Source organism: Aegilops tauschii, chromosome 1 (genome assembly GCF_002575655.3).
Source record: "Aegilops tauschii subsp. strangulata cultivar AL8/78 chromosome 1, Aet v6.0, whole genome shotgun sequence".
NCBI lineage: Eukaryota > Viridiplantae > Streptophyta > Magnoliopsida > Poales > Poaceae > Aegilops > Aegilops tauschii.
Window position 1 is genome coordinate 336,125,923 of NC_053035.3, and position 16,791 is coordinate 336,142,713.

Sequence of the window (16,791 nt, forward strand, 5' to 3'; positions counted from 1 at the left end):
GACGTTGATATCTTGTCTTCGTAAAATTTGCGACGGTGTCATGTATACTGTTCTCATGGCTCAGCGCTTGGAGTGGTAACCATGGTGCTCAATCTACACACATTCGCTACCACCCGATGTCTAATCAAGCTTCATCGGGAGATAACTTTTTTTTGCAGTTTTTAAATTCTAGAACCTGTGATAGATTGATGTATATGACTCGATTTGCTCGGTACAAAACAAATCGACTTTTCAATTTATGCAGGAAGGATCCGTCCACAAAGCATGACATTTCAATTTCTCGAAAGCTGGCCTACGCGTTATTCCTAATCCTCTCAATGCAGCACCAACAACAAAAGCAACCCAAAGACGAGCAGTTAAAAAAAAATGCCTTTCTTTCTTAATAACAGCAGGAGCATTTACATCACTCATACGTCATTACAACGGCATCGCTGAAGCAGGACCCCGAACAACAGTCAGACAAGCACACACTGCCGTCATCATTTGTTGTTAGGTCAGCCCAAAAATTGTGCTTCCAGCAGCAAAAAAAGAAAAAAAACATTTGGTTACATGGTGCCTCTATAATCAGTTAATTCTAAGCAAAACATTGTCAGGTAACAAGAACAACACATGTCAACCAAAATCGGTAAAAAAAAAACATTTGTTTACTGTGATGTTCTATGTAAATGTACACAGGTATGGGGCAAAAATGGGCAGCAATTAGCTTAAGGTGATGCATATGTACACAAATTTAAGAGTCAGGTGGTTGCCGACGTCCTCGTCCAGCCTCTGCGAGTTTGCTCATTAGCGGTTTCATCTCCCGGTGTGTCTCCCAAACTGAAACACAGCAGAGAGGTCAATGTGCTTCTTCCTACATCACTAAAGCTATAAACATGTAATTAGACTTTGGTACATAAATTTCCACCAGACCTGGCCAGAGTTTACTAAAGTTACCATGGCTTTTACAAAAAAGGCTTCAAACAAATTCAAATAGGAAGCACAAATTAGTTTTTCTCGAACAAGTAATCACAATTAATCATTGCATGCTGTTGGTTAACACCCATTAAAGTTCATGTTCCCCTTTTCTCCATGATAATCAGAAAAAGGAATCGCATACATTTAGTTTGCCACCGTTGTTACTCGATGGACTATCAAACATATCTAGTGCAGAAACACCAACAAGATGCAATCATGCAAAACTTTTTCCTTGTAATTATCAATTAAAAATGCATGATTAAACTCAGCAAATAGCTATTGAGGGATGGTGGAGATTCTTGCCTGTTGGAACCTTCATAAATAGACCAATTGCAGAAGGGGGGAATTAGACCGCTCTTCTGAGCCCTCACCTAAGGTTCTGTGGCCACTCATTTAAAAGTTTGTAGGTTTAACATGCTCCTACTGCAATCTTCTCCCTGTTTAACAAATCATTACATCCGTGACAAATAAACATAGATGCAAGGCAGTAGAGGGCACGCAGGCATGAGAAGGATGCAATGTTCCAAAGAAAGAAAGAAAAGGGAAATTTCACAAATATTTCTTACCGGTACAACAGTTAACAGTCGGGTTGCCTTCAATAACTTGAATTGCGTAACTCAACATACATCAAAACTGAGAACTTGGAATGTAGCAATTTACATCTGCAGGCTAACTCTTGGTTTAAAACCCATTTGGCAGAGGTCAAAATGATCACCCTAAAAGAATATTTCCAGGCAATAACGATGGCAATGTGACCCCTTCTCCCTTCATTCACACTAATATACTGATTCATCCCAGTTCACGCTTACACCCATTTGGTGGTACCATTATAACAGAAATGCCGAAGCAACCTGCCATCATATATCACTATTCACAGGAAAAATGTTTGTTCTATTATTTAACACCTTCATGGTTGATGGATTCCAATGAATGGCGAATCAGTTGTAGCAGGCCCTTGACATTGTGAAAACTGAATTCAAGGACTTCCCTAACAAGAGCAATACCATCAGCCTGACCCTTTCCAATATCAGTAACATAAGCAGCTAATGAACTTTGTGATTTTCTGGTTCCGTCAAATGCATAATTTATGTCATCTGCCTGCAAAGAACAGTCAAGAAATAAAATACTCTATTAGCAAATTGAACAGACATTTTACTGAATGATCATAAAGAAATTTTGTGATGCATTGCAGTGTATTAGAGTAGTTCAGTACTTCAGTGACCGGGATATATGTTGTCTTTTAGTTACCGTGAATTAGATAACTAGTCAGCCTGAACTAACAAGATAACTTGTAACATAAAACCAAATAGTTGAAGATTATTAGTATTCTTTAAATTTGAATTACCTGGAATATAAAGTATCCAGTAGCATCTTTCAATTCGTTTCCATTAACAAGACCTAATTATTCTGAACTACTAGAAATTAGTGCAGGCAATGCCACTGCAGTTGTAAAACAAGTGCATTTGCACAATAAGAGCAAATGACTACACCGTCTGTGCGAGAATGAAGTCAAACTAATCTGATGTGGAATAGAAGGAAGTAATATTCTAGTTTTTACCATATATGAGGGACATATTTTTGGTAGGTAGTGGCCTGTCACATACTTAGATAGAGAAACAAAAGGAGAAGTTGGATGCCCTTCATCATTAATTTTCAGCAGATAGTTAGTTTTTCTAATTATATATCCACTCTTCAGTACCATTAGGTGCCATACTTCACCTTATCTAGCAAACTGAAGAGATCACGGAAAAACATTCTGCCAGAACAGGAAGCGAGATGATTTTTTTTGCAATCATTAAGCTCCATGAGAATATCATGTTTCTACAGCAAAAAATGCATTGTTTTGCAGTAAACTGAATAATAAATCACCGAATAGAGAATTACTAGCTTGCGCAATGCTAAGTTTTTATAAGTTATCAACCAACAGTCAGTTCACATTTATCAAAAGCCTTAGCTCCAACAAATCTAATAGGACTCATGATACTGATACTGAATGTCAAAAACAGTAACTTACATAAGCAAGCAACCCCATCAAGTGATGATTGTTCCGGGGTATGGAATTGCCACCAATTTTAGGAGAGTACAAAGCTCTTGAAATAGCCTTAGCAGCTGTACTCTGGTTATTCAGATTATCAACATCTGAGGCAGAAGATGACGGTGACTCAGCTAGCCCAAAAAGAAGAAATTAAACAATCAGAAGGTCAATCGTTTCAAATAAAGATGAATGGCGAACTTATTCGCATTGATATGACAAAGATAAAATGAAGGTTGCCTTTGTCTAATAAATCTCACGGGAAAGATAACTTCCAAATAAAAGCTGACACACTTCCGCTTTATTAATATCGACCAGACACTAAGTGTGCCTAATTTGGAGGTATATTTGGTTCGAGGAATGTGTCAGTCCTAGGATCATCCGTTAATAACCCTTAAAGTGGACTTTATGTGTGATCGGAAAATAAGGTGTATTGGTTCATCACCATGCAATTCTATAAAAGTTGAGGAATAAGGTTAACCGATTTTTTTTGGATCACTTGCCTCATGATAGACCAATCTATTTCTCAAACCAAACACTCAAGCAGGCCCTTATTATGACAGGTTGCAAGAATTATTTGAATAACTACGCAACTCGAGGGAAAACCTGGAGGAACCATCAAAGATGTTGCTTGCAATGCATGTTTGTCTTTAATAGCACCAGGATGTTTGTAGAAGGCAGCCTTCATATATGCCACTTCCACACATTTATAGGCCAAAGCAGCACTTGCCATTTTCTTAAGCCGCTCAAATTCACGGGCACAAAATCTAGTGAAACAAATCAACAGTGAAACATTAGTATAGTTCATTGCAGGTGAGAATCATATGGCATTAAAATATGTATGTAAAAGTTGAGGAAATAAGTAGAACTGCCATCAATTAGCAACTACTCCCTCCGTTCCTGAATATAAGTCTTTTTAGAGACTTCAATATAGACTACATACGGATGTATATAGACATAGTTTAGAGTGTAGATTCACTCATTTTGCTCCGTATGTAGTCCATACTGGAATCTCTAAAAAGACTTATATTTAGGAACGGAGGGAGTAAATATGAAGGCTTGTCCGCAAGAAAGCAACATGTGATTACAAAGGATGGAAGCCCTAAAATACTAGCTACAGGAATAAGTAGCCATGAAGATAGGGTATATCAAACCAAATACTATTAACAGATAGACATACTGTCTGAATCTTAAAGAGACGGCATTGTTGCTTACCCACAGAGGTTTCCTGTTTCGGAATATAGTCTCATAGCTTGTATAGAATCCCCTTGCTTGGAGCTATCAATACTCGGAGCTTCCAACAGAGATGCAACATGGAGAAATTTCAGGCCAGCCTCAAAGCACATGTTAGCACTCTCAAGGTCATCTCCCTTTTCCTGCAACAAGGGATGCACATGAGGGGCAACACTCTGGATGAAAACATAGACACAAAGGTTTCGAGTAATTTACTAAATATTCAAACCTTTAAACGTTTAGACAAGTGCTTCAAATCCCGAGCCTCCTTCAGTAGCACAGATGTGTTTACTGGATTCAAAGCATCACGACTAAGAGTTGCTTGTTTTGTATTTTCAAGAACAGCCTTCTTTAGTTGCTTTGCCTTGTACAAGAGATCGCCATTTGATGAATCATTTAATGCTGGCCGCTGCTTGCTTCCTTTAACAGTTGATGGATTTGTTTTCATATCCTTCTGTTCTGCATCCCCTTTATCAGGCTTAACCTGTACTGGATGTTTACCAGAAGTCAACTTTGCATGGTCACATTGGTTTGAACTCAGATGAGGTGGTGTTTTCCCGTTTTGAAGGGATGGTGGCAGTTTGTCATCACCATTGCCACGTATTGAAAGGACGTGTGAATTAACTTTCTGTACCTTCACTGGATTCAACAGACCATTCCTTGTACCAAGTCCAGAATCTTCATTTTTTGAGCATTCATTGTCTTGTTTATCCTTCTGCAACTCCCCATCCTTCAAAACATGATGATGCATATCTCCACTGAGGCAGCCAGAACCATGAGCCTTAGCATGATCGGAACCAGATCCAAAATCATTTTTTTCCTTGGAAAATGACAAACAGCTTTTTCCTGATTCTTGAGAAAGTACTTTTTCTGCAACTGCACTTGGATACCTTTTATGCTGATCCACAAGATTCTTATCGGAAGTTCTCAAGGGTGAAGAAGAAACTGACTCTACAGGAGAGGCCCTTGTTTCTTGAAAATCAACTTTACTCTTGTGGGAGCTAGACACCTTAGATGAACTGGAGGTAGCAGCTGCAGATGCTTGTGCATGACACATATTTTTCTTCATGGAGTTTTGAGAGAGCAGTGAATGCTGCTGGAGATGAGTATTCTCTTGGTGTTGCTCACTTAAACACTCTTTGTCACTATCAGTTCCAGCAATGGGGCCTCTGGCATGGGCAACTTTCCTATCATCTGCCTTCAAAAAATTCAGCTCTGGCATAGGGTTTTCCTTGGCATGATTACTTTCACTTAAAGCTTCTTCCACAGTATGCTTTGGAAAGGCATTGCTAACTACAGGGTCCGGACCACGCTTGCTTAGTTGCCTTTGTTTCGATTTTCTATTCTTAATGGACAATTCTGGAACATCGGATCGTCCTACATCTGAAGTCCTGATGCCCCCATTTGAGATAATTTTATCATCATTACACTTAACTAATGAAGATGAACCATACTTTCCCATGCTAGGTGAAACACCACTATACCGATGTAAGCTTTTTGGAGTTCCCTTGATTGAAGGACTGCTTTTGCTAATCTCAAACTCAGAGGGATGATGCTTGGCTGGCTCATTAGGTTCCTTCTTCATTTTCTTTGATGCCCTAAGACTATCATGATCAAATCCTACACTGCTGCTCTTCGATTCTGGATGCAGCCGGTCTACTGAAACAGTTTCACCTGCATAAATTGAACCATTAGAATCAAATGACTGAAATTAGGAAGAGAGAAAATGCTCAAGACTTGCACCATCATCTGACGATCCTATGTGCTTCCGTTTTCCCTTCTGTTTAGGGAAGCAGTCAACATCATCAGGATTTCTACTTGTAGGAGCCTCTAGCTTCTTCGAAGATTTTGACATCTCACCCATCTTTAAATTATTTGATGTATTTGCACTGGAATCAACTTTCAGTGTCCCTGATGTAGCGATGGATTTTATACCGCCCTGAATAGTTGGTGGAATCGTAGCTGCGCATACGCCTGATGTAGCAATATCATGGCGAACATCCACACTAATATTATTTTCAGGTGCAAGGGGCATTGCACGAAGGGCTTTTGTGGTCTCATCCTCGCTTACTTTGCAGTTATTCATTCCATGCCTACAAGTTACAAATACCTATCCATTATATCATGCAGATAGTAAACAAGATATTCGAGCAACACTTGCACACTGAAAATTTATACATGACCACATAACTAGAGATATGTGCAGGAGCTTCTAAGGTAACGGTTTGAAAATATTGCACAAATAAAATCTAAAAATAGAATTGAAGGAAAACTTCAGAGTTACTGCAATTCAGAGAAATTAGAGGATATAGATACTACGGAAATGCATAAAAATAACTAAAACTGAAGAAAATGTCTCTTGCAGAAACTTACAACCAACTCTGCATGCTACACCGCCATTTTTTGGGAAGTACATCTGGATTCATCCAATAGGGTAAAAGGCGCCATTTCTCACACTTATCACAACATACCCACTGTTCGTTTATTAAAACAGGTTCCACAGGCACTGCCACAGATGATTCCATAGCTCCAGTCATGCATGCTGATGGCACAGGAGCTGATCTGTCAATATTCAAGGGAGATATCTTGTGGTCACCATCATTTACACCATCTGACCTGCCATTATCAGTTTCTCCGGATGAAACAGTCTCCTTCTCCAGCTTCACACTCTTATCTTCACCATGAGATTTTCGAGTGATGCCATTGCTCAATTGCTTGTGTGCTTTAACCTTGAGCTTCTTCCCGGACGGAGCAGTTTGCAATGAGGAAATTTTCATTTTTCGTTTCGGCATTCCAGAAGGATTTCCACCTACATTTTCGGTGATAATATCCATGGAATCTGCATTAACTAGACCCCCCGATTCCTCCCTTTTGCACTGTGATGGTTCATCTTTTACATGCACCACTTTTCTTTTGTCTCTGTCAACTGATGTAGCAGTACCACTAGGAGGAAGATTGTTTGGTTGACTTGAAGTTGTAGAAAGTCGATGATCATATCCATCAGAATCATATTTGATTTTATCAACAAGTTCTTGACCAAGTGTAGGTTCTGTCTTACTGTCCTTGCTCAAGTTGTCAAAGCTATTTCTCACTGTACATGCTTCTGAATTTGCTTTACCCTTTGGATAATTATCATCATTTGCTAAATTAACAGCTTTTACATGTACTGACTCAATATCTCTCAAAGGGATCTTGTCCCTAATTCGCCCTTTCAGTGGAACATTCTTTGTTTCCTTCAGATGATTTGAAACATCAGTCACCAATTTTGCTGATGCCTCAAGTGAATGTTGTTCTGTCTGCATACTTCCAGGTACAATTGAATCTTTATCATCTGAGATATCCAATAAATCAGGCATAGTCCCATTATTCATAATCGTTGAATTGTCACGCTTGCTTTTTGAACTCTTAATATTCAGAAGATGATCCTTCTTTTCATCATAGTTATATTTATGCACCATCTGATCTTTGTCACCTTGTGCAGCAGAGGTCGTATGACACCAGTCTCTGTTTAATTCTGTTTTGTCATCATCAAATGCAGGTGCTTCGTGTTTCTTTCTTGCAGATGCTGACTTCTTTCTCAGTGCCAGAATATTTTCTGTAAGGGGTGAAAGCAAGAGTCCTCCAGGAATAGGATGGCAGGTCATTATCTGTTCAAACAACACAATGATTAACTCTTTAAAATCAATCAACAAAGGGTTTTACCAAGGCAAATAAACTGATGGGGAAAATGTAACCTGCAAAATGGTATGCGGAGATTCGTCGGGCAGATTTTTCGGCTCAGGAGCCCCGGCGCACCCATCAAGGCTGTCATCCATAGAAGAGGAAGGGGAAATGTCGAGGCCCAGACCACTGTAGATAGCAGCAGTATTTCTTGCAAAGTGTCTATTGTTGTTCACCTTGATACGTATTTTCGGCGCCTTTTGTTCAGGACCATTGACTGCTCTGTTCAACATCCGTTGCTGAGGATTACCATTGGTCCCATTGGATGTTCTTTGACAATAATCATCCTTTCCCCTGCTATCTAATCCATTCTTAACAAAATGACTCTTCTGTGCACTCTGGAATCACATCAGAACAATTTAATAGGATGCTAATGTTTATGTACCACATGGATCCTACTAAGTAAACATGCAATGGTGAAATTTGCACAAGTATACCTCCACTGGAACATAAGGTGATCTAGAGGCACTGCCACGGTTTGGTGGAACTGCAGGGCTTCTAGATTGAGTTGCGACAGAAGGGGAATGCTGGTTTGGAGGCAAGAATGAACCATAACCCCCATATCGTGACCCTATGTAGTGTGAACGATTTTTCACATACATCAGTACAAGAATAATAACCCTACAGGGCAAACAGGGTGCAGCTTTTATTCCCCTTACCCAAGTTCTCAGCAAGTACTCCACCTTCAAAGTCCTTCTGGAAATGACCCAACACATTTTGAAGTCTTTCATCCTGTACATCATATTTCATTTAGAAGTTATAAATCTTTCACAAAGAAAGAAGTACTTGTTTAAAAGTTCAGTTCATATAAAATAAGGAGCATGCGTGGGAGAAAGCCGCTATTTATTAAGAGTATATATGTATATACACCAACTAAAGTTGAAGACCTAATATCTACGCCTCATTAGCAGTAGTTAAATATAGTCTACCAAAATTGTTCATGCTCTAACATTTCCCAAAAATTCAAATATTAACCAGGGGGTAAGAACCCTATAGGTTTGAGACCTCCATGTCACAGATAGATTGGATCCCCTCAATCCAAACAAACTCATATGAGTTACGTCCTCCATATGCCAGAGGCAACATCATCGCGTACCTCACTTTTCAGTAATGAAAGCAGGATCAAGAATGCAAACCATGAATAGATATATGGAATATGGTATGTACATATGTCCTTTTAGACCATAGCCACAATATGCCATTGCATAGGAACAGGCATATCATGCAACATCAAATGAAATTTCTAAAACACAGAGAATCTCATATGATACTACCTTCCTATGTAACTATTCCATAATATATTTCTGCAAGGTTCCAAAAAATGCAACTATTATCTGTCTCATCACCCACCTAGTAGTGATTATGCAGAGTAATGGTGATTATACGGTACAAGCAGGAGCACCAATTAATTGTACATGGCAAGTTGATCCATTTTTAGAAGACTATACTTTTGTCAAAAGCAAAACTTTCTGTATGCATTCTAATACTGAAATTCCTGATGCACAAAACAGTTTCCTTATTTCTGTACATCCTACCAACCCTACCAGCACACATGCTTACATGTGAAATAAAAAAATAATGATAAAGTGTAGGATGTCAATAGAGAGAGTTTTAGTCAAATACAACTAGATGTCATCTAATCGTATAGAAATTTGCATCAACTATGGTTTTTGATTATGCTACTACTGTGGTTGGTACCTTGTTTGACAAAGGAGTCCATGTGAATAGACAGGTAGTCAACTAATACAACAAAGATATAGGTCTATCCTTTAGTTGGCATAAATGTGGAGCTTCTTATAGATAGTTTTATACTTTATGATGTAACATGTTCCCTTAATTAATAGAATCAGATCGCTCGCCTATAAAAACTTCTATACTTTCAGATCATACAAGACAGACTTCTACGAGAAAACAAATATGGGTTATGTCTTGGCAGGTTTAGTGAGCCTCTAGATTAGAACCAGAGCAAGCTTATCAAAAGCAACTACAAGACAATAGCAGATGGTTTGGCTCGACTGGCACAACTTCTTCACATAGCAGTTCTGTTACCTATCACAACAGAATCTAGCACCACGAGATAAATATTCATCTCTTATTTGATAAGCACGAACTTCACACGAAAACATATCCATGGCTCAAAAACACCCTGCATCAGCCCATCTCCCACGCCATTTACTTCATTCTATTTATACACAGTCAGCAATCATCTCAGACAGTTTTGACCAAGAGCAAATGTAACTGAAAGCAGCCATATAATCAATTCTGTGAACTGTTAAAGTATCATCATGGGTTAAACCGATGCAAGTGACAAAAACCTGTTTGTGTGTTAAATTATGAAAGCTCCTGAATTCACTTAAAAGATGCACCAGAAATCACTGTAAACAAACATGGGGTGGCAGAATAAAAACTTAGAAACTAACTGGACTCCCCAGCATCAGCTCCAAAGCCAACACATAATTCCCAGGAAATCAGCTAAAGCCAACACATTAACCACATTTCATCTGACCAGGGGGGCAGGCAATTACCTCAGAAACCCCCATGGGCACAACAGCCATGATAACTGTTCTGGATTATACAAACAACCATACCGGTTAGTAATCACCTCCATTATGAACCAGAAATAAAAACCCGGCAGCTGATACGCAGCAGAATTCACGCAAAAATTCGTAATGCTGCAAGCGAGCTAGCACAATTACTAGTGCACGAAACAATGAGGCAAGTACAGTACACCAGGGTGCCACCAGCTCATCAACCATCCAATCCAATCCGCCCGCACGGAGAGAAGGAAAAAAACACGAAGCAAGAGAGCGTCGCTTACGATGTGTGTGAGCGAGTCGGGATCAAGGAGCTCGTGGCCGCCCGCGTCCGGGCCGCCGCCCAACGCCTGGCCGTCCTCGAGCTCGAGCTCCCCCTCCTCGTGGCCCGCCTCCCTCCGCGCCCCGCCGCCCAGCATCTTACATCGGCGCGGAGCGATCCCCGGCGATCGCCCCAACAGCTTCTCCGGCAACCGCGGACGCGCCGCGCCGCGCCGCCGAGATCACCGCCGCCGCCGCCGCCTAGGGTATCCTGCGTCGTTTTTTATTTAGATCTTTATTTTATTTTTCTGTGTTTTCTCGCTCGTCGCCTTGGGTGTGTTCTTCTCGGAGGAAGCGGGGAGGAGAAAGAGGAAAATATTTCACGACGGGAAAATATTGTTAACGCGCACGGGCGCCGCTAGTCACCTGCGCTGCTAGTCCGGAGCAGGATCCAACCAGCGAGCGATTAGCTCTTTCCCGGATCGGTCCCTGTGTGATCCAGATATTGTCTCGTGCGCGTGGCTGCCGCGGGATCTCCGTCTGGCGGCCGGGACGGGGGCTCGGGGGAGCAGAGGTGAATTTCTTTGTTTGGAGTGGGTGGGGAGGGAAATGCGGCGTAGGGCACGTCGCATCGTCGCTTGTGCGCGAAACAACACATGATTGGAAAGGAAACGTGAGGCGATTGGTGTTGGTGAGAGCATCCAGCGCTGATGCGCCACGCGATGGGGGTCGGTTTTGCCATATTTGTGTCCGACTCGTGGCAACCAGACCAGACAACAAACATGAGACGATGCTGTAAAACCTTTTGGAGCCATCGATGACGTGTGGCGGTGTCGCGCACACCAAAAACACCTGTTCCTGTGCACCATGAAAAGGGTACGGTGCTCGTCTGATTGCTATCTAGATTGTGTGCACGTGTCCAGAATATATTGGGATCTGCGGGATTAGGTTTCTCCGACTTAAGTCATCTGCCTTTTTCTTTTTCTTTTTCGAGAAATCTTTTGATCTATTCATTTTCAATCATGGCAGTACAACGAACATCAAAAATAAATCAATCTGCCTTTAAATAGCTGATGATATATGAGCCCACGTGTTAGTCATTCAAAGTTAGGTAAGTCAAATAATCTTCTTTCCGCAAAAAAAGTCAAATAATGAGTGCTGCTATTTGACCCCCGAGCTCATCTGTTCTCATCATGAATAGTAAGATTCAAAAAATACTAAAAAAACAAAAAAAAAGAGATTTTTTTGCATGGAAGATGCTTCGATGCGTGAGGCCCGCTTCAAATTTTAACTCATTTGAGCATCTAAGTAGCATTTGGCAAAAAAGATAAATTTAAAGTATGTGAAGCAGTTTACTGTTCATGTACTATTTTGACCAAATAAGCTGAAGTTTGGAGTGGACCTCATGCACCGAAGCATCTTTCATACCAAAAAAATGGATTTTTTTTTTAAGATTTTTATCTGAATTTACTGTTCTTCTTTTCAAGGATTATTAGGTCAAAGAGTCTCAATTTATATATGACATCATCAGCTTATTAACTTGCCGTGTCGAACACAAGATATGTTTGTTGGTATTAGAGTGAACTAGTTTTCAAGACACGAAAGGTGTGAGATGTGTTTCTTGCGAAATTCGCAGGGACACCCATCTGCACCGCAGTTAATCCGTGTTGTGATTTTAAAACTCGATTTGACCGAAAATTTCCCAAAATAATAGGCGAAAAATAGGAAGCATGTGTACGACATAATATACATATCCATCTTGTATTACTACTTCCTACAACTGTTCTTGTACATTACATTCCTTCTACTTTTCACACTACAATTTTTGTTATTGACTATATACTTCTTCCCCCTTCAACCAATCGTTCCGCTCAATCATTTTTGGATTCATTGTCACTATTCATATTCTTCTTCCATTTATACTGTTCATCTTCTTCGTTGATACACCTGTCACTTTATGACTTTTCTCATACTCTTTGGATTTGGTCTGTGTTTTTCCTTTCAACCAGTTGGTCATGTTCTTAGCGAACCTTCTTGATCTTCGCTCCGAACCTTCTTGATCTTCACTCCAAACCTTCTTGATCTTCACTCCGAACCTTCTTGATCTTCACTTCAAATTGATTTTTGGGCCTTCTTAGCGAAGTTCTTGAAGTTCTTTTAGACCTGCGATTTGTCATCAAGAAATAAATCTGGAAAAATCATCAACAATGACCAAACCGAAAGAGTCACTACCTAGGCTCTTACAAGCATTGGGGTCGAAGAGATCCATGTGAAGCAGTTCAAGTGGTCTTCTCGTGGTCATGATGTTCTTCACGGGGTGACTCCCTCCAACTTGTTTTCCTGCTTGACAAGCACTACAAAGTCTATCTTTGTCAAATATAACATCTTTAACACCAAGGATATGATCACCTTTAATGAGTTTATCAAGATTTCGCATGCCAACATGTCCTAACCTTCTATACCATAACCATCCTTTAGAAGATTTAGCAATTAAACAAGTACGAGGTTGGGCTCTCTTAGTGAACTCAACAATGTATAGATCACCTCTACGAATGCCGGTAAAGACCATACTGTGATTATCTCAATGAAACACTTGACAATCTACTTCGATAAATAAGACATTGAAACCAAAGTCGGCTAGTCTAGATACGGAAATAAGTTTGTAATCAAGAGATTCAACGAGCATGACATTTTGAATGGAGCTATCATTGGATATGGTCACCTTACCAAGGCCAAGTACCTTACCCTTGGAGTTGTCTCCAAAAGTCACATACTTGCATGGAGCATCATTTTTGGCAAGCTCACGGAACATGTCTTTATCTCCGGTCATGTGATCGGTACATCCACTATCAAGAATCCACTCTTTTCCTCCAGATATGTAATTCCGAAGATTCGCCATGAGACTAAGATTCCTCGAAGTCTTTTCACACACAATATCAAATTCTTCGTCCTCATCATAATAAACATGCTCAATGTCATCATCATCGTCATGCATGTGATCATCACCTAGTTCAAGTGATTCATTAGATTTATGACCATGACAATGTTCAAGTTTATGAATTCTAGTTGTTTCCGTGATGATGCTACTAATAGTTCCAACATCACCCTTTGCACGCATAAGATCACTGAGCTCAAATAGACATTCATCAAACTTGGGGTCACTAGGCTTCATCTTATGAAAAAGCAATGGACTTTTGAAGAATTTCATCTAGATTTTTTAAAGAGTAATTTGGAAAGCGTTCCTCAAGATAATTCCATATAGTATATGCACATTCAAAGGTTGGCAAGCAAACAAGCACATTTCTAGGAAATCCTCTAATGATAATATAGATAGTCCTAAGAGTGCGAACCATGTCAAGATACTCATCGGGGGTAGGATGCAAAGTATCACTAGGAGGTACATAAGGGCTAAGAGTATACTTGCTCAAATTATATTCATTGAAGATCTCAAGCATTTCATTTTTCCATGAACCATAAAACTCCCCATCAAGAATAGGCACTCTATGTCTAAGACTCCCGAACGTAGACTCATCCTTCTTCCTCCAAAGGTGATTAAACCAAAGCAATGAAGACCAATGCTATGATACCAATTGAAAGGATCGAGAAGAGGGGTCTAGAGTGAAGGAAATATGCCCTAGAGGCAATAATAAAGTTGTTATTTATATTTCCTTATATCATGATAAATGTTTATTATTCATGCTAGAATTGTATTAACCGGAAACATAATACATGTGTGAATACACAGACAAATAGAGTGTCACTAGTATGCCTCTACTTGACTAGCTCGTTGATCAAAGATGGTTATGTTTCCTAGCCATAGACATGTGTTGTCATTTGATGAACGTGATCACATCACTAGAGAATGATGTGATGGGCAAGACCCATCCGTTAGCTTAGCACTATGATCGTTTAGTTTGTTGCTATTGCTTTCATCATGACTTATACATGTTCCTATAACTATGAGATTATGCAACTCCCGAATACCGGAGGAACACTTAGTGTGCTATCAAACGTCACAACGTAACTGGGTGATTATAAAGATGCTCTACAGGTGTCTCCGATGGTGTTTGTTGAGTTGGCATAGATCGAGATTAGGATTTGTCACTTCGATTGTCGGAGAGGTATCTCTGGGCCCTCTCGGTAATGCACATCACTATAAGCCTTACAAGCAATGTGACTATAAGATCACGGAACGAGTAAAGAGACTTGCCGGTAACGAGATTGAACTAGGTATGATGATACCGACAATCGAATCTCGGGCAAGTAACATACCGATGACAAAGGGAACAACATATGTTGTTATGCGGTTTGACCGATAAAGATCTTCATAGAATATGTAGGAGCCAATATGAGCATCCAGGTTCCACTATTGGTTATTGACCGGAGATGTGTCTCGGTCATGTCTACATAGTTCTCGAACCCGTAGGATCCACACGCTTAACGTTCGATGACGATTTGTATTATGAGTTATGTGATTTGATTACCAAAGTTTGTTTGGAGTCCCGGATGAGATCACGGACATGACGAGGAGTCTCGAAATGGTCGAGACGTAAAGATCGATATATTGGAAGGCTATATTCGGACATCGAAAAGATTCTGAGTGGTTCGGGTATTTTTTGGAGTACCAGAGAATTACGGGAATTCGCCGAGGGAAGTATTGGGCCTTCATGGGCCTTAGCGGAAAGGAGAGAAGGGCACAAGGGGAGGCCGCGCGCCCCCCATGGGCTGGTCTGAATTGGACTAGGGAGGGGGCGGCGCCCCCCTCTTTCCTTCTCCCTCTCCTACTCCTTCCCTCTCTCCCCTCTTGCAAAAGGAAGGGGACTCCAATTAGGATTGGGAATCCTAGTTGGACCCCCCTATAGAAGCGCCCCTCCTAGGCCGGCCTCCTCTTCCCCCCTCCTTTATATACGTGGGCAGGGGGAACCCCAAAGGAACACAAGTTTCTCTTAGCCGTGTGCGGTGCCCCCCTCCACAGTTACACACCTCGGTCATATCGTCGTAGTGCTTAGGCCACTACAAAAAAAATACACTTTTGTGATGATACATGTTTGTCACAGTAGGTCATGTTTTTTGTCATGCATGTACATCCATGACAATTTTATGACAGAATCAAGATAGTCATACATGTGCTGTCGTAGAAGTGTTTCATGACATTACCAAAATTATCATCACGGAAGTGTCCACTTCCATGACCATAAATCATGTGTCATAGAAGTACTTTCGTCAAGGGTGACCGACACGTTGATGACCCACAAGTATAGGGGATCTATCGTAGTCCTTTAGATAAGTAAGAGTGTCGAACCCAACGAGGAGTAGAAGGAAATGATAAGCGGTTTTCAGCAAGGTATTCTCTGCAAGTACTGAAATAAGTGGTAACAGATAGTTTTGTGATAGGATAATTTGTAACGAGCAACAAGAAACAAAAGTAAATAAAGTGCAGCAAGGTGGCCCAATCCTTTTTGTAGCAAAGGACAAGCCTGGACAAACTCTTATATAGAGAAAAGCGCCCCCGAGGACACATGGGAATTATCGTCAAGCTAGTTTTCATCACGTTCATATGATTCGCGTTCGGTACTTTGATAATTTGATATGTGGGTGGACCGGTGCTTGGGTGCTGTTCTTACTTGAACAAGCATCCCACTTATGATTAACCTCTATTGCAAGCATCCGCAACTACAACAAAAGTATTAAGGTAAACCTAACCATAGCATGAAACATATGGATCCAAATCAGCCCCTTACGAAGCAACGCATAAACTAGGGTTTAAGCTTCTGTCACTCTAGCAGCCCATCATCTACTTATTACTTCCCAATGCCTTCCTATAGGCCCAAATAATGGTGAAGTGTTATGTAGTCGACGTTCACATAACACCACTAGAGGATAGACAACATACATCTCATCAAAATATCGAACGAATACCAAATTCACATGACTACTAATAGCAAGACTTCTCCCATGTCCTCAGGAACAAACGTAACTACTCACAAAGCATATTCATGTTCATAATCAGAGGGGTATTAATATGCATATAGGATCTAAACATATGATCTTCCACCA

The 16,791-nt window shown here is 40.5% G+C and overlaps 1 protein-coding gene across 1 annotated transcript; it reads right to left on the minus strand.

Moving 5' to 3' along the window:
* Nucleotides 1–356: 356 nt before the first annotated feature.
* On the minus strand, nucleotides 357–11,144 carry LOC109761329 (cysteine-tryptophan domain-containing zinc finger protein 5). Its single transcript, XM_020320135.4, has 13 exons — nucleotides 10,758–11,144; nucleotides 8,599–8,671; nucleotides 8,377–8,510; nucleotides 7,954–8,277; nucleotides 6,593–7,866; nucleotides 5,963–6,312; nucleotides 4,449–5,893; nucleotides 4,202–4,362; nucleotides 3,593–3,753; nucleotides 2,969–3,120; nucleotides 1,521–2,052; nucleotides 1,258–1,391; nucleotides 357–816 (listed from the first exon to the last, which is right to left on the minus strand). The coding sequence occupies exons 1-11, from the start codon at nucleotides 10,890–10,892 to the stop codon at nucleotides 1,849–1,851; spliced, it is 4,413 nt and encodes a 1,470-aa protein (XP_020175724.1). The 5' UTR covers nucleotides 10,893–11,144; the 3' UTR covers nucleotides 357–816; nucleotides 1,258–1,391; nucleotides 1,521–1,848.
* Between the last annotated feature and the right edge of the window lie 5,647 nt (nucleotides 11,145–16,791).

What these genes read in the sequence shown, in the direction of transcription:
- LOC109761329 (XM_020320135.4), bottom strand. Translation starts at nt 10,892, where the DNA reads ATGCTGGGCGGCGGGGCGCGGAGGGAGGCGGGCCACGAGGAGGGGGAG. An exon ending in AGTACTTGCTGAGAACTTGG is followed by an intron (nt 8,511 to 8,598) that starts GTAAGGGGAATA and finishes CACACTACATAG; the next exon opens with GGTCACGATATGGGGGTTAT. An exon ending in CTCCGCATACCATTTTGCAG is followed by an intron (nt 7,867 to 7,953) that starts GTTACATTTTCC and finishes TTGTTTGAACAG; the next exon opens with ATAATGACCTGCCATCCTAT.